Source organism: Scomber japonicus, chromosome 9 (assembly GCF_027409825.1).
Source record: "Scomber japonicus isolate fScoJap1 chromosome 9, fScoJap1.pri, whole genome shotgun sequence".
NCBI classification, from domain to species: Eukaryota; Metazoa; Chordata; class Actinopteri; order Scombriformes; family Scombridae; genus Scomber; species Scomber japonicus.
Window position 1 is genome coordinate 35,909,848 of NC_070586.1, and position 26,794 is coordinate 35,936,641.

The 26,794-nt window shown below is 39.8% G+C and overlaps 1 protein-coding gene across 1 annotated transcript in view; it reads left to right on the forward strand.

Annotated features, from left to right (window-relative positions):
* Window positions 1-26,794, forward strand: part of cacna1ba (calcium channel, voltage-dependent, N type, alpha 1B subunit, a) — a 172,499-nt gene that overhangs the window by 130,239 nt on the left and 15,466 nt on the right. The window contains exons 29-46 of the mRNA XM_053325836.1: window positions 3,016-3,112; window positions 4,354-4,514; window positions 4,655-4,792; window positions 4,959-5,160; window positions 6,433-6,597; window positions 10,926-11,036; window positions 11,116-11,199; window positions 11,784-11,789; window positions 13,101-13,217; window positions 13,643-13,708; window positions 13,846-13,937; window positions 15,075-15,225; window positions 16,090-16,217; window positions 16,452-16,548; window positions 21,134-21,239; window positions 22,877-22,984; window positions 25,432-25,553; window positions 26,201-26,376. Coding sequence (XP_053181811.1) covers window positions 3,016-3,112; window positions 4,354-4,514; window positions 4,655-4,792; window positions 4,959-5,160; window positions 6,433-6,597; window positions 10,926-11,036; window positions 11,116-11,199; window positions 11,784-11,789; window positions 13,101-13,217; window positions 13,643-13,708; window positions 13,846-13,937; window positions 15,075-15,225; window positions 16,090-16,217; window positions 16,452-16,548; window positions 21,134-21,239; window positions 22,877-22,984; window positions 25,432-25,553; window positions 26,201-26,376 — 2,127 coding nt within the window. The remainder of the gene's footprint in view (window positions 1-3,015; window positions 3,113-4,353; window positions 4,515-4,654; window positions 4,793-4,958; window positions 5,161-6,432; window positions 6,598-10,925; window positions 11,037-11,115; window positions 11,200-11,783; window positions 11,790-13,100; window positions 13,218-13,642; window positions 13,709-13,845; window positions 13,938-15,074; window positions 15,226-16,089; window positions 16,218-16,451; window positions 16,549-21,133; window positions 21,240-22,876; window positions 22,985-25,431; window positions 25,554-26,200; window positions 26,377-26,794) is intronic.

A 26,794-nucleotide genomic window follows, 5' to 3' on the forward strand; every position in this document is an offset into this window, starting at 1 on the left:
ATTTTTGGCTTATACCTCCTCAGTGGCCAGGGTTGCCATTTGTCCTTGAAGACTTCCTGCCAATCTTTTCCATCTTCTCCTTGTCCCAGCTTACAACATTACTTATTTTAAGGATTCCTTGTACTTCAGTGAATGTACATGATAACCTGTATTAGTTTCACTTAATCATGTTCCCAGTTTTATTCTGGATTGGCCAAACTCTAGAACCAGGATAGCCAAATCAAACATTAAAACAATCAACTTATTAACTTATTATTAACAACTTGAAGTTGTTTTTTAATCTTGAGGAGTCTGGCCTGATTACTTGTTCACTGGTCTAACACCGATTAGTTCCAATCAGACCTCACACTGTTTTGACCTTTTCAGACAGTCACTGTGTTAGATTACTGTAGTGATTCCCAACCTTTATTGTTTGAAACCTTTTGAGAGAAGGAATATCTTCTTGTGGCCCCTCATCACTCGTTACATGTCAACCAGCTGCACAGTTCAACTTCAGCATTTTTGAAGTTTAAATATATTTTAAAGATCAAATGATCCAGTAATTCACAAGAAAATAGAACAAAAAGTCAAGTATTTAAAAGAGCATGGCTGGTGGTTCTTTCTTATCCTGTTAACCATCTCTTCACAGCTCAGATTTGTCTTGCAACCCTTTGTGAGGGTCAGGAACTGCTGGATTAAGTGACCACAAAGTCATAAAACCACTGGCTGTGTGAGAGATTGATGACATAACATGATTGTACTACTTACTTGATGTATATTTCTACTTCTTGATGCAAACAAAGACTTTAAATGTCTCTAAGTTGCTGCAATCAAAAACCCAATATTTTTCTTGTTGTTAACAAATCTCATGTCAAGAGCCATACCAACAATGAACTTATCCTACTTACAAGTATAGTGTGTGTATCCAATCTTATTCCTATGTGCCTCCATTGTTGTCCAAAAAATATTAAGAACACATCAGTTAGTCACAGCGCTGCACAAGGTGACATGTTCCTTTGTTCCTGAAGACAGTGGTTACTGTCAATTGTTAAGAGGCTCAGCATATGTGTTGAGTTGTTCCTTTAAGTGTCACAGGAGGAATCTTTGAAAGTCCATTGCAGATACTATTTCCAAAGAACAATTCTCCCTATTAGGACATTTGTAGTTTGACCTGTGTATTCAGCATTCAGGTGTTAGCATGCCTTCGCGGATGGCTGAGTGATATATTGAGTAAATTCCATTAATTAGAATTTTTTGTCTAAAATTGACTTTGTAATAATCGGCTGCATTTGCTGTCATGACAGCCACGTAAACTGTGATGACACTATTTACTATTGATTGTCTACCATTGTATTTTTGAATCCAAATTCTATCAAAATTCCCATTATAGAACCAAAAAAAACAACTTAAAATCAATGCAATGTATTCAATACTTGTGAAATGTACAGTTGGCCCACTCTACATTTGACAGTGATGATTGCTGATGATGCAATACATGTTATATGATAATTTAAAAGGGGCCAAAATCCCAAGTTACTGCTATTAAGAACATTGGAATAATCAATACAAATTGTACAATATACAGTTTATTCAAACATCTCATTTCAGACAACGACTGATGATTATTTTTTTCTAAATGTGCCTTTGTCCTCTTGAATATTTCTTTGTATTAATATTTGCATGTGTTCAGGTAGAGATTTTAGACCAATTCTGTTCATGTAAACCAGGATTACATGATACACACAGGTGCATGATGAGGAGATGCATGTTCCTGTGTGAGGTCATCTGTATTGTGGAGTGTGTACTGCTTAGGAAGAACGTAACTTGCTTAGACCTGATTAGTGTCATTATGTATGTATGGTGACACACATTATAGTATGATACATTATTATTTTAGAATTGTTTTGTTTAGCATTAGACGTTCTGTTCTACCACTCACTATATTACTAGCAACTATAATAGTGGATAAATTAATTGAATAGATTGTTTTCTGTGTGTCCATTCTGCTGCTAATACACTGTGTACATTCAACTGAATTTAGATGAAATTAGAAATTAGATGTACTTTCCTTCACATTGGTGTAATAGATGTCACTGAATGACAGTTCCAAATGGGCTTTGACTATTCTAAAAAGTTCAAGAAAACCAGCCACACCAGTGTTCTGGAAACCAGTACTATAGTCAGACATATTGCATAGAAGTGCTGGGCGGATGAAAAACTGCTGTTTCTCAAGAAATTGTTCCAGCATATTTCCATTCCCCTGTAATTTTTACATTTTTGAACAAACATGATACGACATGTCAATTAAATAACACTTTTTATAGTGTGGGTAGGTGTATTTTTGAACACTGTCCGGAGCCAGGCACGCTGTTTGCCCCTGCTTCTAGTCTTAATGCTAAGTGAGGCACATCCTGAGTCAAATGTAAACCATGGAGTCCTTTCTATATGTATTCATTGTGTACTTTGGTACATCAGAGTAGTCCCTGTTGGTTGCCATTAAGAGTCACTCATTGGTTTCTGCAGACAGATGTGTCTTCACAGAGGCTTATAAAAAGTTGTTTTTTTCCCCCCCTTAAAATACATTTTAAAATTCATATAGTCACCATGTTCCCTTGGCTGTCAATCCACACTGTCAAAAAACACTGTTTAAAGAAAAGGGTTGAAGTTTGACTTCTACCACAGTGCTTGGTGAATGAATATACCACCACACATCACACATGACCCTTTTCTGTCTGCCCAGTACTAGTGATTGCCCTGAGCACTACACCTTACAAATAGCACCATGCATGAACCACAATACCTTACATTAAAATGTTTCCAACTAGACTCCCCATCTTTCTCACTGATGTGTTTTATTCAGAGAGTCTATTGTCGTTTACCTCATAAACCCAGCTATAATGTTAAACTTTAGTCTTAAAATTTTTTCTACATGTCCAGTTTATCAATATCAGTAACACATGAAGACATTGATGAAATACAGTATGTGTTGTTTGCAGATAATTCTTGGTATAGTCTAACTGTGTTCAATCTCCGCAGGGGGACCAAAGGCAAAGACATCAGCACGATCAAGTCTCTGAGGGTTCTCCGAGTGCTCCGGCCTCTCAAGACTATCAAACGCCTGCCAAAACTCAAGGTTCTGCTCCGGCGTTGCTCTGTTTTATTTTAATTTATGGAGATGGGGTGGCAGGGCTCAACTGTGATAAAGGCTCAGTCATTTCCTCAGACAGCTGCTCATTGTAGTTTTTAGCAAACATTACTCAAACAGGAGGAAATGGTGCATTTATTGGGGCCTATTTGGAGATTCATACTATATTTCAGACTGGAGTCTGCACTGCCCACAAACTCTGGTGACCAGTTTGCTGAAGGAAGCCTTGAATTCATTGTGGGTTTACTTCTTTTTACAGGATTGTTTGACATTAAGAAAATACAGAATTACACCAGACTCATCCTGCATAAAGTATAAATCTAATTATTTAGGAGTGATACTAAACATCATAGTAGTGCTCTGTTTTATAAGGCACAACGATAAAGCATTGAAGCCAAATCAGCTGTACTCCAGAGAGTTGGATGTGCCTACAGGTGCCACAGAGCATACATTTACTACGCCCAACCACATCCATCAATAATACTGGTTATGGTCAAATTAGCAAATTAAAATGACTGTTTTTAGCCTGGTATGAAGTTACTCTTAAAGAGGACTTTGCAATCTAAAATTAATATTGTGCATCCTTTGCTGAAGAGCCGTCACTGTTTCCACAAGTAGCAATTACTGGATAAAGTAAGCAGAGTCATAAAGTAATCAAACTGAAGCAATATCTGAGGTTTGCTAACATTAGTCACTACAAGCTGCTGGTCATAGCAGAAAAACCTTTGACACTGTGTCTCACATCACATACCTCTGTTAGTACACTTCTGTTTAGTATAGTGTGTACATTCTAACCCTAACCCTTACTTGCATAGTGTTCACATTTTGACAGGGTAGTGTAGGGTAATGGTTAGCAATCTAGCGTTAGCATTCCTGTTATCGACTGCTAAATTAACCCAATGAACCTACTGATGGCTTAAATGTTGACAACAGTAAAGTGGTGTCTGGTACAAAAGTTAATGTTTAATTTACATTTGTATAACGTGATGATGTTCACTGTAGTTACAATCATCCGCCATTTACTGTTTGAAAAGTGGTCCCTCCCCTTCTGTTATGACGGCGACCGTTTGGGGCGAGAAATGTCACACTCAACTTTTTGACCATTTTGAGTGCATCAACTGGGGTAGTTTAATGTTGACGTTATCTGTCTTTGTTGGAGAGTTGTTAACATACTGCATGCATTTGTAATGTGTGTGTATGTGTGTATGTGTGTGTGTGTGTGTCTACAGGCTGTTTTCGACTGTGTGGTCAACTCCTTGAAGAACGTGCTGAACATCCTCATCGTTTACATCCTCTTCATGTTCATCTTTGCCGTCATCGCTGTTCAGCTCTTCAAGGGGAAATTCTTCTACTGCACAGATGAGTCCAAGGGCTTGGAGAAGGACTGCAAGTTGGTCTACAATCCCACATTTCCTCATTTCTTATCTTACAAATTTCGAAGCTGTAGATGGTCATTGTCGGTGTGTTCAAAAGCAGACCCTGTACCTGTCTAACACCACTCAGTTTTAATTCTGCTTTCATGTCTTCCAGAGGGCAATTTCTAGACTATGAGAAAGACGATGTGGAGGCTAAGGCCAGAGAGTGGAGGAAATATGAGTTCCATTATGACAATGTGCTGTGGGCCTTCCTGACCCTCTTCACTGTGTCCACCGGGGAGGGCTGGCCAACGTAAGTGCAGCTACAACTGTCATAGTCTTATGATTTGACCCCTGACAAAACAGTTTACTGTTAAATTAAAAGTTAAGTCGGTGTCACAAGCATAAAAAGAATACAAAGTGTTTTGAAACAAGACATTACAGAGTGGAAATGTCACTATGCTTTGTTGTCCTTGCAGAGTCTTGAAGCACTCTGTTGATGCTACCTTTGAAGATCAGGGTCCCAGTCCAGGCTACCGGATAGAGATGTCCATCTTCTACGTGGTCTACTTCGTGGTCTTCCCTTTTTTCTTTGTCAACATCTTTGTCGCTTTGATAATCATCACTTTCCAGGAACAGGGTGACAAGGCCTTGTCTGAATGCAGCTTGGAAAAGAATGAGGTAAAGCAAATAAATGACAAACGACTCTGACCATTATGTTATGTTGACCGATGTCTTTTTTTTTTTTTGCAATGTAATGTTGTAATGTCTTTTTATTGGTTTTCCAGATTCGTGAACAAACAATAACAAAACATACAAAACAACTAAAAGTCCCACCCCAAACATTGAGCGCTGCAATAAACATATTTATATATATATATATACACATATACACACATACATGCACATACTCAAATACAAATAAATAAATGAGTAAAAAGTAAAATAAAAAACAGTAGACAGGCAAATAAGTAGCACATATAGAGTAAAGGAAAACATAGTCAGTCCTCATCTTCCAGAGACCAATGATGAGTTAAAGTTTCTGTAGGAAGGAGTGCAATGGTTCCGAGATCCTCCAAAATCTGTCCGATTTGTGATTAAGGTTATGAGTCAGTTTTTCAAGAGGAATAAGAGCAGAAATCTGCCCTATCCACATGTCAACTGTAGGGACTTGAGGAGCCGACCACCGCAGCAAGATACATTTTTTAGCCAGAAATAAAAGAATCACTAATAGAGATTTGGTGTCCATATCCAAAACATTTTCTGGGGTGTGGTTTAAAAGACAGAAAGAAGTAGACAGCAAAAACTGTTTACCAGTGACCTGCTGGATTACAGTGTGAACTCCCTTCCAGAAAGACTGGATGCAGTCACATGACCAAAACAAATGGATAAATGTACCTTTGTGTATTTTACATTTATAACAAAGATTGGAGGTGACAGGAAACATTCTCTAGAGGCGAACAGGTGTGTAATAGGTTCGACCGATGTTTTTATGCAGCAATGTCATTGATGTCTTCACCATGTTTAAAAGTTTTGAATGGACTTGGGAAGGCTGATGTAACTTTTCGCATCAGGAGGCACCAGAGACTGAAAAATAATTATCTTCAATGAATCCACCAACACAGTCTGCTTTAGTGCACTTCCATGAAATGAGAAGCCAAAGAAAATAATAAGGAACAAAATCTAAAACTTTTCTACTTATCTTTTTAATGAATGTAAATGTTTAAAGTTTTGGTTAAAAGTCCTCATCAGTACACCCAAACACATTTGCCTATGTCGATTATTACGACTATAATTAGCACCTGTGACCAAAAATAAGAGTAAAATAAGATAATTTGTAGTTATTATAAAGGTTGGAACTATGTACATTGAATGACTGATACCAAAAGTGTAGATTGAGATGAGTTACTAACAAATGATTCAGACAGTGATGCATTATGGTTTGTGTTACAGAGGGCCTGTATTGATTTTGCCATCAATGCCAAGCCTCTGACTCGCTACATGCCAGAGAACACCCAGTCCTTCCAGTACAGGATGTGGAAGTTTGTGGTCTCACCTCCATTTGAGTACTCCATCATGATAATGATCGCCCTGAACACTGTGGTACTGATGATGAAGGTAAGAACTGTTGAAGACTTTATGCACACGCTGTAGGTTTGACTTGCAGATAAACATGTTAGATACACACAGGTGTAAATTTTTTTTTCCCCCAAATATATTTATTGGTTTTTATTAGTATTACAGAACAATTACACAATAACACATCACACAGAACCAGCACTCGCACACACACACACACACACACACACACAAACTTGCACACTATCAATGTATAGGTTTACCAAATTAAAATTAAAATCAAAGCAAGAAAGAAAATAAATATAATAATAATAAAATAAAATGTAGTAAGGGTCACCCTAAACATTTCAATAGACACTCAGAAGAATAGCAAATGAAATAAATAAATAAAATAAATTACATTCCAGATTCCACAATGCTCATGTATGGTTCCCAAAGATGAACAAACTGTTTCTGTTTTCCTTTGGCAATATACGTTAGTCTTTCCAGTCCAAGGCACTCTGAAAGTTCCTTTATCCATTGTTTCATGGAAGGTGCATCTGCACTCTTCCAATTAAGTGCAATCACTCTCCTGGCTTGTAGAAGTCCAAAGTCCAGTAGCATAGTCTGTTTCTGCCTTTGTATGAAGTTCAATGGATAAATTCCAAGTACACATAGCTTAGCATTTAGTGGTACATTACAGTTTTTTTCTATTGGTTTGGCTCATTTCTTGAAACAGAAATTACATTCTCAAAACTCTAAGATCATTTAGCAGAACAGTCTTACAGTTCAGCACAACAACATAGTTCACTTGCAAAAGCTCATATCTCTCCCAAAACCGTTCACTCATGCTTCAAAACTAAATTCCTTTCCCATATAAATAGTCAGTGCCACCAAAAGGCAAAAGATCCTTCTCAATTGCTTTGGCTCATTTCTCGAAACAGACTGGACGTTCTCAACACTTTTGGTGCTTGGTGCCAAAATAACCTGGATGGTTCAGCACAACACCATGGTTCACCTCCAAAAGCTCATATCTCTCCCAAAACAGTTCACTCATGTGTCAAAACTAAATTTCTTTCTCATATAAACAGTCAGTGCCCCCAAAATGCATTGTCCCTTTGGCATTGTGTGAGCACTGCAAGTCAAAATGGTTAGATGTTTTGTCACTATGGCAGAGGACCATTGAAATATCCCCTATGTCCATCTCTCAGTCTTAGCCCAGTCCTTCATTCACAATGGTTACTGTACTAGTTTTTTTGTCTAGCTAACAGAATACAATTGTGTATAAAACTGGAAAAAGAAGAAAAAATAGGACTTTATGGTAAGAGTACCCTCCAAAGTTTGACACATATTGCACTCTTGTAACCATTTTTATTCACACACATGAAGTAACTTCCATACATCAGAGTTAAAAGAAAATGTATACAGCACAATATACTGTAATATAAACACATATACACAAAAAACAAGGACAATTATATGTAGCCTACAGTGCTGTAAATAAAGCCGGAGATTCAAAACTAACATTTCTTCACTGGTCGCTGTCCTCACCCTCCCTCTCCTGGCCATCATCCTCACCCTCCTGGCCATCCACACGCTGCTGTCTGTCTGGCCACAGATTCTCGTCACACACCACATCCTCATTCTCCCTTGCGCTGCAACGAGGGAAGAAAGGGCGTGCATGTCGCAACCATCCCCTGCACTGATCTCCTGTAATATCATCACTCGCAGCGTCCATTGCATGGAGCAAGGACCTCTGATTTTGAGTCTGATGCTCATACACTCTCCACCTCCAAGCGGAGAAAAACTCAATAGGATTGAGGAAAGGAGAGTAAGGTGGTAGGAACACCATGACCATCCTTGGATGAGTAGTGAACCAGGCTCTGATGAGCGGGCCACGGTAGAAATTCACATTGTCCCACACAATTACATACTTTGGTAGGTGAGGCCCTATGAGACCTCTCTCATTTTCAGGGATCAAATCAGAGCCGATGGTTGATAACATGGTCTATAAGTGTGGCCCGAATTTCATCTGGAACAGCATGGTGTCTTCTTGCTCCTCGACCTCTTCCCCCTATTCTACCACCACGCACCCTTATTCCTCCTCCTCTTCTTCCTCTTCCTCGAGCAGGCAGTTGCCCTTGTCTTGCCACTTGGCCAGGTGCCTCCATGTTCACAAATTGTACTAGTCCTGGTCTAGCTCTATATATATATGTTTGGCAGCATTCACAATCATGGACAGCACCTGTCAGGTAACTAAACATATTGTTTATATTGGTCATCTGAGATGTGTGAAACTCCTCCTTCGTTAGTCAAGTTCTATTTTCACCTGACTGTCAATTACTGTAATCAATTTATCAAATGTTCCAAGAGATTCATATATGATATTCATGGTATTAGGTTATTGACTTATTCTGACAATTGAGCAGACTATTTTGCATGTGATGACTTATAGTATGAAATGATGCTGACATGTTTTGGAGAGAACAACCATTAGACTGAGAATCAATCAATCAGTTTAGATCAACAGGATCTATTCACTTGGAAATTGTGCTAAATGTAGGCTAACTGTGCTAACTGTAGGCTACCTGTACTTAATCATTTGCAAAGATGTACAAAGACATTTGCAAAGTGATGAAATCAATGAGAAATACAATTCTGTTGTGAACAATTGCCAAGTGGTTTGGAGGTTTGTCCATGTTGTTTTGAGAATGTAATTTCTGTTTCAAGAAATGAGCCAAACCAATGGAGAAAAACTGTAATATGAAAGACCTCTGAAAGACAATTTATAACATCCTTCCAAAACTTTTGAATTCTTGGGCATTCCCATAAACAGTGAAGAAGAGTACCTTTGTTATCTAGACATTTTGTACAGGTATCTGGTATGTTACCATTCATATAATGAAGTTTGACTGGAGTCATGTACGTCCTCATTAACCATTTATATTGTAGAAGTTTAAACCTTGTATTTATGGTTTGTGTTTGTGCCTTTAAACAGGCCTCATTCCACTCAATTTCAGCTATGTCCACTTGCATATCATCTCTCCAGGCGTTTAATCTATCCATTGCTGATTCTTTAGAAGTGGATATTATTAAATTATAATAGATAGAGAGTAAGTGTGTCCTTCCCATACGCCCAAGGGAAACTTCTTCTATTTTTGATAATGGTGGGATCTTCAAAATCTGCTTATATCTGGACGAAATAAATTTTTTCAGTTGCAGATATTTAAAAAAGTGCATATAAGGAATTTGATATTTTTCACATATCTGATTGAAGGTAAGTAACACAAATTGGGGTGAACTGAGAGAGTATTGGGGAGGCTCCCAGATGTTTGTGTGCTGCATGCCACACTAAAATTGTGTTTTTAAGAAAGGGATTTTTTGTATGTTTTTTTAGTCTTTTTTCATCTGAAGAGTATAGATAACTGTGTAGAGACAGCTCTGGAACAGATTGTTGTTCAATGCTTACCCAAGCTGGGGGTGAATTATAAAAGTAATGTGAAGCTGATGTCAGCTGAGCAGCCATATAGTACCACTTGAGATTTGGAACTTGAAGACCCCCTCTTTCATAAGGCTCATATAGTAATTTTAGGCGTAGTCTTGCTTTCCTATTGTTCCAGATAAACTGACTGAACAACTTGTTTAAATTATCAAAGGATGTTGCTGGTAATGGCAGAGGAAGTGTTTGGAAAAAATACAGGAATTTTGGCAAAATTGTCATTTTTATAACATTTATTCGTCCCATCAATGATATGGGTAAAGTAGACCACCTGTCCAACAGCTTAGACACTTCATCTACCAGGGGATCATAGTTTGATGGTATTATTTTGTTAAGGTCTGGCGTAATTTTAACTCCTAAGTATTTAAAACCTTCTGTAGTTGTTGTAAATGGTGTGGTTATGGGTGGGTTTGTCCTTTCACACAGGTGTAAATTTAAGGAAAAACCTTGAGTAAATACCCAGCCAGCCCCCCAACGTTAATTTGGGCTGCAATATGGGTCCCATGTGGGTTCGTCCACAGTTTCCATGGTGGAAAGCAATGTGTAAGACAGCGCTCTCCACCACTACCACCATCATCATCTTTTGGAAGAATGTTGTTCATCCCTCCAGTAGAATTCACTGACTGTAGAATCAATGCCAAAGCACATTAAAGATGTTCTGGCAGCACATCAGGACCCAACACCATATGAGAACACTTTATGTTGGTTTTTCCTTTAATTTGTCCCCTGTCTGTATTTATAGTCTCAAATCCAGTTTCAGCTGAGGCAGCAATGTCCTAGAATCATAAGCTCAGACAGATCATTTCGCACTTTTCTATCCCACATTCAGGAAAATACCTGTTGTTGCTGTACAGGAGAAAAGTGAAAAAAACTTCCTTTTGTCTTTCAGTTCCATGGAGCTCCAGACTTCTATGAAGCCATGCTGAAGAACCTCAACATTGTCTTTACAACTCTGTTCTCTCTGGAATGTATCCTCAAGATCATTGCTTTCGGCCCACTGGTGGGTAACATTCACAAAACAACACCAAATATCACAAATAATCAATATCAACTAATGACTTTGAGCTGTTGTCTCTCAGAACTACCTAAAGGACGCCTGGAATGTGTTTGACTTTGTGACAGTGTTGGGTAGCATCACTGACATCCTGGTCACTGAAATCAAGGTAAGAGCAGCCTCCCTTACACGCTCCATTACTCACTGCAACAAAGCTGAATACACTGTATCCATACAACGCTGCTTTCATGGTAATGAGCCGTGGCAGGGAGCGTCTGTAGTGCAAGCTTTGTGCAAACAAGCTAACTAGGCACATCAGCAAAGTCAATCGCATGGCACCAGCCCAGAGAGGGATGGTAGCTTGGAGGAAGGGGGGGGGTGTCATGTTAATTGGATGGATTTATCATAGAGGGATGAGAAGAACTCTAAGTTCATAGTAAACTCTAATGTGTGCTTCACAGCTTGTGTTGTTTGACAGATCCAGTGCTCTTACATGCTCTGTTTACATGTGTGTATTGTGAAATAACCTTTGACTGATTTACATGTGTGTATTTGTTGAGCTCTATCACTTTATGTTGTACAATATGACTGTTCTCTTGTGCCTTCTTCTTTCTTCTACGCTCTCTCTCTTTCTGTCTTTCTGTCTTCCTCTTCCTCTTTATATCTCTCTGTCTTTGTCTTTCCCCGCTACATTTTTCATCTTGTTGATTGTCGTCCCCGGTGCTCCCATGCTCCGGTCCAAATCATCAATAGACTACGGTGAGTGACAACGCATTCTGGTCTCTTGAATGTGACTTATAAGAGCACTGCAGTGATTGAGTATAACACTTTTGGTTAACTTATGAAAACCTTTCAGCCTTTTGCTGCACATAATCTAAAGCAGTGAGCCAATTTTAAATTTCAATTCTTCTTATTGGCCTCTTTGAATTGTTGAATATTATGAAACTTCACCATCGATGTCAACTTAACTTAATCCACTTACTTTGGCTTAGAAGCCGTTTCAAACACTAGCAAATTCTTGCTGATTATTTCATGAATCGACCACTCAAATGTAATATACGATACAGCAAGGATAACACTGTGATGGGAAGATGCAGCGTGTTAACGAAGGCGGGGCCAGCAGAGGGTGATGTTGTGCTCTGGTTTGTTGAGCATCTTGGTGCTTTTGAGAGAGCCACGCAGCTGTAATTGAAAGCAGCATGCGAAAATGATCTGTAGTCTGCAGCGCTACTGTCAGTTTGAATTGAATTATTCATTTATTTGACTATAGTGGCAGAGCACAGCTCCGGCCCACATGAACGGTGAAATATTGATAATTTATTGATAAACAAGAAAAAAAGTATTTCTGATTGGAGTTCAGTCAGTTGATATAATGACTGATACTGTACAATACTGGTGTTTATTTTGCTATTTTATTTGTATTTATTTTCTATTTTGTTTGTGTTCATTTCTAGAAATGCTTAACAATGTGAAAAAAAACTTGAGCAGCCTCATATCAGTGCAAAATCAGTGAACAATCCACATAGAGAAGGTCTATTTTCATTCCAGCTCAAAAATTAATTATATTGGCCTCAATATTGGTTATTGGTGAATTTTTCCACTCTAAAATCAGTATTTCAGTTTCAAAAATCCCATATTGATTGGGCTCTAAATACAATACTGATGAACCATTTTGTATGTGTGAATGAGTCATAATTACTGTTAACATTCCTACTCTCCATCCTGACCCTGAATCCTGAGGGTAACCCACTTGATACCCTCTGGCCCTGGATATCTGATATTAGATTCAGATAAACTTTTAAATCCATATTCATCCATATAACAAAGACTATGAAGTTTGTCTCTCATATTTCCATAGGAAGTGCAGCAGCAGGGAATGTGTTACCAGTCCATCTAGACAGAAGGAATGATTACTATTGTTTTGAAAGAAAAATGTGAACCTGTAATGAAGATCAGTATGTCACCTCTGTGCTAGTTTGTAGGCGGCTGAATAAGTAAGTGTTGATGAAAGTGTCTTTATCAGTGAGTGATAATATGCTAAGTGCTTGATGTCGTGTTCATGTCTAACAGGACAGACTGTTGAACCTGAGCTTCCTGAGGCTGTTCAGAGCCGCTCGGCTCATCAAGCTGCTGAGGCAGGGTTACACCATCCGCATCCTGCTGTGGACCTTTGTACAGTCCTTCAAGGTGCTCAACATGCTCACACATATATTGCATGTAAATAGTAAATAGACTGTACTTATGTAGTGCTTTTCTAGTCTTTTTGACCACTACATGTCATCACCCATTTACACACATTCATACACAGATGAAAGGGGCTACCACAACCTGCCACATATTCACACACCATAAGCCATTGGGAGCAATTTTGGGGTTGCCCGAGGACACATCGTCACGTGGACCAGAGGAGCCAGGAATCAAATCGCCAGTCTTCCAATTCGTAGACGAGCTCGCTCTACCTCCTGAGCCACAGCTGCACCCACATCCTCATTGCACCCACAGTCACTTCCTGCACACACAAACTCAGACATGCAGGATTCCTGCATGACAGGAATCATTTTGAGTGGATATTAATAATTGAATGTGTTTTGGTTTTCTTTTGTTCCCTTCAGGCCCTGCCTTATGTTTGCCTGCTGATTGCTATGCTGTTTTTCATTTACGCCATCATTGGGATGCAGGTGGGTGACACACACTGACTGTTGTGGTCATAGAGGACATGAGAACCATACAGTGGTAAAGTAACCTGGCCTGAATGTGAAAAACATTTGCACGTTGCTTAGACAGTAAAAATCCACTTGTTCCAACACTATTGTAGGTTTTTGGCAACATTGATCTGAATGAGGACACAGCTATCAATCACCACAACAACTTCCGCACTTTCCTCCAGGCTCTCATGCTGCTGTTCAGGTATACACTTTATACTGGTTTACACTTCTATACTGCATACACCTTATTGAGAACACAGAGGTTCTCTTCAAAAAAAACTGTCATAATAATTCATTTTGATCCTTGCCTCATGTTTATAAGATCATCTGAACTGGTTTAGGAGTTAGTGAGTATGAGGAACACACAATGCTCCTGTTGCTCTGCCAGACAGTGTGTGTTCAGCAGGCCTGCAGGACAAGAGCAGAGACAAGCTCCAGTAACAGCTACACATCCTCAAACTCTGCAAAGAGCCATTCTGTTCTAGAGACTTTGCAAGTTGTATTAGAATATACGGTGGAATTAAATTTAGCATGCATGGCTGGTACAATCTGAGACCCTCTGCACGTTTAGCTGTGGCCAATTGAGTCTCGTATTTAGGAAATGAATTATTCATTGCATCTGAATTTCTGTAAATACTTGAATATCAAGCATGAAGCTTACACAGAACAAAAGCAGCATTAACACCTGACGATGTCATCAGGCACGGCACATTTCTCATTTCTATCCCCAAAACTGAAACTGCAATTTTGAAAAAAATCCAAACTAGGGCTGGGCGATATGTACAGAATCAAATATCATCATATTTTTTTATTTATTTTTTTAAGACTTTTGCAGCATAGACACCTTTTAATGACAGTAGACAGACAGGAAATCACGGGAGAGAGAGGGGGGTGGCATGCAGCAAAGGTCCCATATCATGATATTTTTGACCATATACCACAGTATTGATATTCTAACAATATTGTAGAGATGACTATCCGTGCTTTCACAAAATATTTATGCAGGAAAAGACACATATCCCATTTCACCATATTACCATATTCTAAATCTAACATGATATCTATAAAATATCACGATATTGATATTATATTGAATGAATTAACATTTCATGAAATCTTCTCTGAAATTCAAAGCACGGTGAATTTAGTGGTAAAGCATGAACTGGTGCTTGTATCTACTATATCTGATTGTCTTCAGGTCCAACAGGCATCACAGTAACATTAATCACATGTAATTCAATGATCTATCAAAAAACAACACAGACCACCAACACAAACACAACCACGTCTATTAGATGTTGTTAAAATGTTTGTCTCTCTGTCTTTTCATGTGCATCAGGAGTGCGACGGGTGAGGCATGGCACGAGATCATGTTATCATGTCTGAGTCACCGCGCCTGTGACGAGCGATCAGGGACTCATGGAAAGGAGTGCGGCAGTGATTTTGCCTACTTCTACTTTGTCTCCTTTATCTTCCTCTGTTCCTTCCTGGTCAGTACTGAAACACAGCTACACGTTGCTACTCACATAGTTCACATTATATAGTTCTTGTAAAGTGAAGGTTTTTTTTATATATAGTACATATATATATATATATACATTTATTTGTACCCACCTTACTACTAAGAAAGGTGAGCTTTACACAATCTCCGTATTGTATTTTAAAGCTTATTACAGTCCACATTTCTGCAGCACTGCAGTCTAAACACCTTTATTCAGTTTTTTTGTAGTTTTTTTATACTTTTCTTCTAGAATGTTGTACCGACAGAATATAGACAGCATTGATGCAATGGATAAGCACATCAGTAGAAATTACACTATGGAAAAAAATGAATATGATTGCATACGGTATGTCAAAATAACTTAAACACATGTTAAAACTAAATAAAACAAAACAAACAAAAAGAGAAAGGAAAGAGGAAATAGAAAAAATATATATGTATAAGAACAAATCATAGAGAACTATGGGGTTATGAGTATGTCATCAGAGACTATAACAATATCATCATTGTTTAAAATACCTGCCTATCCTGGTAAAAAGATAGGCAGGTGAATTTAACATCATAATGTAAGACTTCTCTGATAGTATTGTGAACTCCTTCACAGAGGGATTTAAGAATGGGGCAGCCCCAAAATATGTGTGTGGTCTGCCACACAGTGACCATATCATCTCCAGCACTTAGGTTGTAATCCAGTCTCTTTATTCTGCTTTGTGACAATGATCACAAAGTGTGAAGGCCTGGTAACATAGAGTGGGACCAGATGGCACATCAAAGTTTGAAATGATTAGTGCTGGAAGCTTGCTGACTACTTGCAGGACTTTCTAGTGAACTACTATCTTCCTCTGTGTTTCAGATGCTGAACCTGTTTGTGGCCGTCATAATGGATAACTTTGAGTACCTTACTAGAGACTCCTCCATCCTGGGGCCTCATCATCTGGATGAGTTCATCAGGGTCTGGGCTGAGTACGACCCAGCGGCGTGGTATGTTCAAACCTTCCTCTGGGCCCAAAGAGAATAGCATACAAAGTGGAGTGAATAGACGCCCCTAATCTTACTCCACTCTTCCCTCGTTTGAAACTGAGGTGACTGAACGAGGTCCTCTCACAGAGGCCTCGTTCCAATACCTTGTTGTATGCAGTCAGCCACTGATGATCACTGTGATGTTTAAGCTGTCCTGAACGTTCTGTTTATTTATGTGCTTGTTCTTTTCCGCAGCGGACGGATTTCCTATAAGGACATGTACAATTTGTTACGTATTATCTCCCCCCCACTTGGCTTAGGAAAGAACTGCCCTAATAGGGTAGCATACAAGGTTTGCAACCACCAGACATTTCCGTCACTGGGGTGCTTTGTGTACCTCTATGCCAAGAGACTTTTAACTGAATGGCTGTGCACCAATTAAATCGCCTTTTTACACTAGCACCCGCCCCCCCTCCAAACTGACTGGCTTTTGGTTTGATGATGCCGGAGTGGAAACAAAGCTTTCAAAGCCACAGTGTTTGTCCCAACATGCCGCCTGCCAGGCCTGCTTCCTCCTGTCTGTAATTTTTAGACAGCAGATACAGTAAATCCCATTTCTCCCTGATTTAACCCAAAAAAACCATCACTGATCGCTACATTCAGATCTTAAAGACCGTGTAAAGTGAATTCAGACATTTTAGTGGGAGTTGATTAGCATAAACCCACCCCTGCTGCTGTAGAGGTATAAATACATTCAGCACACACTACTACTACTACAGTCTACAGATAGCCAGTTAGCTGAGTTAGCCCCCCAGCTAGCTGCTGAGTTAGCCGTCGAGCTAGCCACTGTAGTAGCCGCCAAGCTAGCCACCATGTTAGCCACCGAGCTAGCCGCTGAGCTCAGACATAGCGTCCATGTTTCTGGTAGAGGTGGTGACTTTGATTGACAAGTGACACTTGATAGGGGGCGGGGTTTCAGCAGACACGCCCACAGTGTTTGGGAGCAGAGAAAGAGGCTGAGTTTTACACAACTTTGAAACCTAATTCATCATCATATATTTGGTGATCTTTTTAATCATTCAAATTTGGCAGGGTGCTTAACAACACACTTTTCTGTGGTATGTCAAACTCAGAACACATTTATTCTTACTTTACACAGACTTTAAATGATACTCTAAATAAAGATTGATCTTTTTGTCTGCCGGAGGAAAGCAAGGCTGTGAGTAAAAAAAAAAAGCCCCAAACTAAAAGCTCGGGCTGGCATTGAAACCTTTGTCTCTGTGCACCCTGGTTGAAGTACCGGGGGGGGGATGTCTGCTAGCATGCCAAGGCAGACATCCCCATTACAATGCTGTCATTTCTCTTCCCCTTCTCATCAGCATCTCCTGTGTGTCGGGTCAAAGCCATCGTCCCCCTTCTTTCTCTCCCCTTCCCTCTCCTCTTCCCTCTCACCCCCCACCCCCCAAAAAAACTCTCTTGTTACCATCCCATGTTTTCTCTCAGGCAAGCTCCACGGAGATGCATCCCCGTGCCCCAGACACAGCGGCCGAGGATGGCATCCACCTCACATCCTCACTCCAAAGGAAATCTATTAACAACAGATTTCTGTTTTTTGTACCTTTTCCTTTACATTCTTCTCATTTTGGTTTGATTTCTTCCCTTTTGTTCCTCTTCTCCTTCTCTAACCCCCCCCCCCCCCCCCCCCCCCACCCCATCCTTCTCTGATTTTTTGCATTTTGTTTACTTTATTTTTTTTTGTTTAATTTTCCTACCCTGTGAAGTGGCCGTATCAAGTACCTCGATATGTATCAGATGCTGCTCCACATGTCCCCACCCTTAGGTTTGGGAAAGAAATGCCCGCCAAGAGTCGCCTACAAGGTAGACCCCTCCTCTTCCTAAACCTTCTTCCCTCTGCTCTCATTGGCGTGAACTCAAGCCAGTGTCTGTGCTCTGCAGTGTTTCCTCCTTTCTTCACTTTGTTTTGCTAGCGCTCTGATATTTTTTTGGTGTAAGCCCCCTCCCACCCCTCCCTCATAGTCCTGGTTTACAGCTGTGTGAGATAATACCCAAAACTTCTAATAACAACACAGTAGATTTAAAATTATGCTAATTACAAGAAATATATATATATGTTTACAAAGGCTTCCTTATGTCACGATTTCCTTTTGAATGGTACGCCCTAGTGGGGGTTTATTTTGTGGAGCAGTGTATGTGTGTGTGTGTGTGTGTGTAGCTCTGCTTTTCTGTGGGACAGCTACTTTCTGTGTGCGCTTTTCACTTTGTGGTTCTGTTTTTGCTGCCCATTCACTCTTATTCTTTCTCTCATCTCATGTCATGTCATCTCAGTCTACCCACTGGTGGAAATATTTATGTCAGTGTGTGTGTGTGTGTGTGTGTGTGTGTGTGTTAGTATGTTAGTGCTGCACAGTGGAAAAGCTACATGGGAAATAAAATCCATGTGAATAAAGCTGGATTCCACATGTTTTAGCTCAGACTGACTGAAAAGGTCAAATATAACAGAAGATAGAATATAACATCTCCAACATTGTGTGAATATTTTTGGCATGGAATGAGCGTCATGCAAGAACATTGTTTTTTTATCCTAAGCCTCTTTTAATTTTCTCTCTGGGGTTCAAGTGTTACTACTTGGAGTCAGCAAAACTAACAACTGCTATCAAATTCACTGTCATCAAACTTCTGTAAGACTGACTGACTGACACTGTCTGTGCTTAAAGTCCATCTGCTGAAAATCAGTCATTCTAAACCAATCAATTAATCAATCAAACTTTTTTTATACAGCAGTTTTCATTCAGGTTCATGTAGTTTAAAGAATTACATCCTAAAAATAGCTTAAAGACCGTGTAAAGTGAATTCAGACATTTTCTTCTAAACACATTAAATAGGTCATAAATGTATTTCTAAAAAATGTGTAAAAAGCATTTCAACCATTTAGATTTGAATTGTGGAGCTAGACTTTCAAGATTTTTGTGTTCAGGATTTAGTGGGCGGGTCTGAAAATCACCGCTGCATTAGACATTCAGCACACACTACTGCAATTATTGTCTACCGTTAGCCAGTTAGCTGAGCTAGCCGCCAAGCTAGCAGCTGAGTTAGCCGCCGGGCTAGCAGCTGAATTAGCAGCAGAAAGCTCTCAGAAGTAGCGTCTATGTTTCTGGTAGAGGTGGTGACTTTGATTGACAGGTGACAATTGGTAGGGGGCGGGGTTTCAGCAAACTCGGCAGGCACTCCCACAGCATTTTGGGAGCAGAGAAAGAGACTGATTTTTACACAACTTTTACACAACAAGCCTAATTTCATATATTTGGCTTTTTTTTTTAATGATTCAAATTTGGCAGGGTGGTTAACAACACACTTTTCTGTGATATGTCACACTCAGAACACATTTATTTTTACTTTACACAGACTTTAAGTGTTGTACTTTAGACCCGTGCTTTGCACGTGTCCAACTTGTACCCACGAATTACAGAGTAGGGTATTTTTTAGAGCCCAACCGATACTGGATGTTTGGGGCCGTTACTGATATTAGAAAGTAAAAAAAATCTGATATCGACATATTGGCCAATAATCTTATTTATACAGAATGTATATAAACACACATTTTTTGCCACCCACAAGTACCTGAATCCGTGCAGGACTGTGGTGAGGAGAATATCACAGTCACAAAGGACGACAAGAAAGTATATTCCTTTAACACTCTCAGAGCAAAGACGATGTTTAACTGCACAGTTACCTGCATACAGACAATGATACTTGAGAATTTCCTAGCAACTACTATAAGCCAAAGTCCTCATACCAATACCATACCAATATTTTTAACCCCAAAACACCACGATCCACCAATAGAATGTTAATTTAAGATAAAAAATAATTTAATTTTAGTTTGGATTCATATTTAATCTGCAAATTAATCTAGGTGTGATTTTTAAGGTATGATGATTCTTAAACCAGACAAGTGTTTTCCCCTTGGATAAAGGCAAACAATCTGTATATGGCTTGGATGACTTGGATCTCAAATCAGCTGTACAGTACTTCTATGAATGGATCTTGCATGAGGCCCATTGTCTCAAACAGCTATTATGTGTCAGTTTTGCAGTCTTTCTAATTGTGCAGCCTGTGGTTTTGTGTGTGCGTGTGTGTGCATATGCGTGTGCGTTTGCCCCTCAGCTCTCCATCCCCCTCCCCCTCCCCTGTCTCATTCTGACTCTGGTCTTTCTTACTTTCTGCACTGCCACTGATAGCACATGTAGGTGAATGCTTTTTGTGTTCAGGGGAGCTCAACTCTTACAGCAACAATCCCGCAGCATCCAATGAAAGCATCCAATGGTGCCTACCTATTACCTGTTTGTTTTTTTTGTTACGAACCAAGTCTTCTCCGCTAAGGCTGCCCACGCTTTGTGGAATGGACACTCTTTATTGCTAGCTGCTCAGCGTACATGTACATACAGAGCAACCCTTCTCAACTCCCAAGTTGATGATTTGCTAGGATGGCAACCACAGAGTCGAGCTCCTGCGACTGTCGAGGCACCTTCATGGTTATGCGTTTACATGCCTTCTCTCACCTTTTTTTCGGTCAATGTCAGTCTTGCACCAGTGCACTTTGACTTGCAGCGTAGTGCATACTGTAGCCAATAGCAGTGAATGTGAATGTCTAGTTTGTCTTCTTCTGTATGTACTTGTTGAGAAAGCTTTTTGTGCGCTGAACGGAGTCAACACACTTTCACTTATTTAACCAAATTTAGCAAAGCACCTGTGAGCTACTTTAGGTGAATCAATATAAAGGTATCAGATGCACAGCAGCACACAGATTGATTTCTCTTGGGTGGACTTCTATGTTCTGATCAGGATGTTTTGCTGTTGCTCAGTGATCCAACTTTCAAACCCCCCCCCCAATCCCCCTACACATCTCCTCTCCTCAGCGCCTCGTCAAAATGAACATGCCCATCGCCGACGACAACACTGTCCACTTCACCTCCACCCTGATGGCCTTGATCCGCACCGCCCTGGAGATCAAACTGGCCTCAGGTCAGAGAAACACACTACACATCATCAGAAAAAAGAATCAGTGACACAGACTAGAGCTATATGAGTAATGTTTGCCTTGTAATGATCTAACACATATTACACAGTGTCATTTATTGAGGGGTTCACACAGGGCCAAACTGTCATGAATCACAGTGTCAAATAAAACTAAGTCTACCTACAGTTATACTGGAAGTAGAAATTATAAGGCATCATAAGATTTTAACCACATTGGAAATGAACAATAATTATAAACCTTAAAGCATGATCTCGGCTTTGCTTTAACTATTGTTCATAAAACTATTCATCTGAAATATGTATAATAATGGTGAATAAGTGAAGTGAATTATGCATATCTACTATGTACTTGGTATAAGTACACACTGATAGACAGATTAGATGACTGTTCTGAATTGCCAGTTAAAAATCACCAGGTTAAAGCATTCATGGAGATTTTGTAGTAATACTTGCTTGTTGTTGGAGTGGCTTCTTGCAGAGTATGGACACATTACAATAATTGACAGAAGATGAAGTGAAGGCTTGAACAACTGTCTTTAGGTCAGTGGCAGACAGATGGTTCTCAGACTGACAGCTTGGTATTGGTCTGCATGAAGTCATGTTGCAAATATAATGATCTTAGTCTCATTAATCTGTAGAAAGTTAGAAGACATCCAACACTTAATATCGTCATTGCACTCCTATAGGGAAACCAGTAACAACATCAACAGGATTAACAGGAAGATATGATTGTCTATCATCTGCATAGAAATGAAAGAAGATATTACGTCTTCAAATGATTTAAGGGTGTGTGATGTTTTCTTGGTGGTATAATATTTAGAACAACAGAGCTCAGAGTATCTCTAACCATTGTAGGGTTGATGGTTCTCAAGCTGACTAGTGTTAGTGCTTAGAAGAATTTAGTAGCTACTGTATATGAGTGCTTGTCTTTGGTACTGTGTTGACAGGAATTGGGTTAGGGTTAGGGTTACCTTTGTTACTGTTATGTTATCATTGACATTTTTGTAGTTGTATGTGGTTTAATGTCATAATTGTCACCACTGTAGCTAATAATATATGAATTGTAATGTCCTGATATAAAGTTGAGGTTGATTAAACATAACCAATATGTGCTGTTAATGAGTTTATAATGTGCTGCATCAAAACTTAAGTCTAGTTTCTCATAAGAGCTAAATGAAGCAAATACAAATAGCAAATGTAACAAGCAAATAAAACTCCAAAAAGTCACCCCATCATCATCATCATCAAAGTGCAACCTTTAGCAGCCAGCTAGCCCCTATCAGAGTGACAGATGTGATTTTGTTCTCAGAGCTGGAAAATGAGCAAATATGGCTCCCATTTGGACTCATTAGCAGGCTTTGTGCTGTGCTAGGCGTGTCTGCTGCTCTCTCTCTCTCTTGGCTTCACTGCCTCTCTCTGTGCACTTCTAATGAGGATTTCTCTCTTTGTGCTTCAGCTCATATCAACTCATTTCCTGCTTTTTCCTGCATTTGTGCCGTAAATGACAGATTAACCATCTGGAAGGTTAAAAACAGTCCAGTACACAAGGCGTGATAGGCAATCGCTACATGTTTCAATAAAGGAAGGTATAAGTCTCTCTCTTTCTCTCTTTGGATTTACAGGTATGGTAGCCCAGCGGTTATCTGACGCTGAGTTAAAGAAGGAGTTGTCCACAGTGTGGCCCAACCTTTCTCAAAAGACCATGGACCTGCTAGTGACGCCACATAAACGTAAGCATTTCACCATCACTGTGTTACAGTACACAGTTACTGTCTCCTAAAGAGAAGTTTGGTCCTGCCACCACCATCTGTTGACTGATAATCTCAAACAGAAGATGAACACACAAAGTAACTCATGCATGACTTTTACTGACTCTAATCAGTTGAATGTTGCAGCTAATACCAAAGTGCCATTGCACTGCTGTAACAAATGCTGGCTCCAAAAGACTCCAGCTGTGTGACAGTCAAACAGAGAGACCCACAGTTCCACAGTTGCATTTTTCACATGTTTTTATAGTTAAAGTGATGGTTCGGCATAATTTCGACCTAGCGTCATATGCACCATGAGGTCTATCTAATCAGCGCCTCAGCTCTTGTTTTTCATTTGGTCGCAAATTAGTGGAGTTAGAGCCATCAGCCGAATGGCTTAGTACGGGACGGGACCACCAGTGTATCTGGTAAATGACCCCACTAATAATGCCTGGATTGTTATCAAACTTCTACAGTAGTACAAATAGGGTCTTTACTCATAAATCCATGCATTGGAAAGTTTGTAAGAACACCAGGAGTTTATTAAAATAAACACTTATCTGATGGCTTTTACTCTGCTGCTACTGCTAAAGCTGTAAACATTGTTGAAATATCGGGCAATCACACACAGATCTTTAGATGTGCTGTGTGGGTGTCTCGCGATACCGCACAGTATTTCAGTGATTGCGCGATATTTCGACGACCAAATGAAAAACAAGGGCTGTGGCGCTGATTAGATAGTCCTCATAGTGCATATGACACTAGGTCGAAATTACGCAGAACCATCGCTTTTTAGCCTTAAACATGGGGGCACAAGTTTTGAGGGTGTTTGTGTCTTTAGGTTTGTTTAAAAGGTGTCTTAAATGTGTTCGCCTCATCTCTGAGACCAATGAGTGACATCATATATCTAAAGAGCTGCCAATACAGATGTTTGATGAAGGTTTTAAATGACAGTATGTGTGTGTGTCTATGTATGTAGGGCCCATATTTATCAAACTTGTAAGAATCTCACAGCCAATCAGACACAAGGATTTACCAAACACCTGTCATATTATTATATATTTTTGCAAAAATACCATAAGAACCAGTGTATAAGACGCACCTTTAATGCGATTTTTAGAAATATTTGCACACAGTGTCAGCTTTGATGAAGTTTTCGGGACTGGGGTGAGCATATAGACACTTAGGCATAAAGTTACTGTGTTCTTTTAAAAGGTAAAATTGAAGCTCATAGCCTAACCTGAACTGTTATGAATTTATAGTCTACTTACCGGTCAAGTCCAATTAAGCAAATCATAACTGGACCATTAACCATTAACCTGACACACTGTTTCAGGTGTAATATGTGTGTTTTAATTGTGTTTTAAATAAAAGTACATTGAAAAAGTTTTGGAGTAAATGGATAACTACTGGTGCATTCAAATAAACCAGTCTTTAATAGAAAAGGTGTTTTCCCAGAGAGACTTTTACAGTATTTACAGTAAAGTTGATTGGGGTAAATATGAGTGGCATCCTTATTATCTCTATCAGTGGTTAACATGGAGAATACACAACAATTGCTCGGGCTAATATAATAATTATCATGACCAGTGATATTTTATACAATTACTCCAAAGCATATATCTCAGACAGTGTGTGTTTAACCGTGTGTAACCATTGTTTTATTGTCAAATCTGTGAGTAGCGGTAGAAGTAAAAGATTTGTACTTTTATTTTCTACTTATAAGTCATAAATGTCATTTTAAAGAGTTTTTCTACAGGCTTTGGTAAGTACATGTGTCACAGCTCTGAGCTTGTGAGCTTTGTGTTTGCTGCCATCTATTGGTGAGAAGTGTGCACAGTCTCACTACGAGAGTCTTACCGGACATTAGTTGTGACGCTCGTTTTGTTTACCTTAGAAAATCTAATTTAATTACTTACAGTGAATGAATCAAGTCATTCACTGTACAAGTTTCTTTCCTTTAAACTAAACCATTAGGGAGATGAGCAAGCAAATAGAGATGAATCCAGGAGAGAGAAATGAGTCAGCAGAATCTCCTCTTCTCTTCTGTCATCCCCTCCCCTTCCCTCACTCTTTTCCTCTCCTCCTCATCCTCTTTGCTCTTCTTTCACCTTTTCTCATCCCTTCATTATCTCCTATCTTCTCCTCTTTGTCTACTCATATCCTTTCCTTTCCTATCATTTCCTTTCCTCTTTGTCTCCTCTCCTACATCTCCTGTCCTCATTCTCTCTACTCCTCAATCTCTTCTTCTCTCCTCATTCTCTCCTATCTTCTCCTTTGTCTCCTCTCTTCATCTCCTCTCCTCATCCTCTCCTCTCCTTTCCTCTCCTTTCCTCTCCATCTCCTCTCCTCATCATGTCTCCTATCCTCTCCTCATTGTCTCCTCCTCTCCTCTCTCCTCATCCTGTCTTCTCTCCTCACATCCTCAGCCAATGAACTGACAGTAGGGAAGGTTTATGCGGCCCTGATGATCTTTGACTACTACAAGCAGAATCAAGCGAAGAAGTTGCAGCTGCAGCAGCAGCAGCAACTGAGCGGGACAGGCACACAGGTACAGCATGCCTACACACACACACACACACACACACACACACACAAACACACACACACACACACAAACACAATGCACAAACACCCTCTTTCACAGACATGCACTGACGCAGTAGTGCAAACCTGTATGCATGTGCTCACATACATTCTGCCTGCACACACTGATAGAAAGTGAACTGTATGCCTGCATGCATACACCATACACACTAAGACGAGATGCTTTTGTATCTGCCAGCTGTTCACTGGTGGATACAAAATCGATCAACTGCTTTCACAGTTGAACAATTGGAATGTTTAAAAGCATCCAGTGATTGGTTACCTGCTAGAGGAGCTTGTGTTGTAGGCAGACCTACCAGCAACAGCCAAACATGCTTTTGGCTGCAGTGCTGGTAGTCATTTTTGCAAGCTTGCACATCCACAGGCGCATGTTTGATTAAAAAAACACTCACTCACACACACACACAGTCACACATACAGACAGACAAACTGCATACAAGCATGATCGCAAGAACAAAAAGAATATTCTGGCCCAAGTCTTCAGATGTGGGTGGCGCTTAGCCCCCCCTGCTGTCAGACCCAGGTCCACCAATATTCTGCCTGCTGCCTCCGAATGTCTTCAGCATGTTGCCATCCATCTCTCCTCTACAGTGCAAGGTCCCGGCTCTGTTTAAGCCATTTCTGACTCACATGCAGGAGAAAGATCCGCCTATGATGGTAAACAGTGTGGAGCCTCCCAGCATGCTTCAGGCCCAGCCTAAACCCCATGCCAAGCCCCATCCAGAGACCAGACCTAGCTCCAACTCTCTCAACAATGGAGGCACTCTGTAAGTGAAACGCTACAGGAAGTACAACTTCCTGTAGCTGTAAGATTCCACTTTGGTTTAAATGAATGCAGTGTGGATTTATAACATCAGCAATTTAATCAGGGGCGCAACTACCTACTTTCTGAGGGGTATGCAGATACATTGCAGGCGCCCCCCCACCCCACCGGGCACCCCTGCCTGAATTTTTTTTTTAATGGTTATGTAACCCAGCTGTAATTTCAGTCACTTTATGTTATTGTATTACTATTATTTGTGTTTGTATTATTTGTATGATTTGAGTGAAATGCCCCTTTAAGGGTTAAGACGACATCACTTTAAGACAGTCATGAGATTTACGATAGTGCCCCTAGTGAGCATCGCGAGCTCGGATGTGTGTCCTGATTCTTTCTCTCCATCCTCACACCTGAATGACATGAAC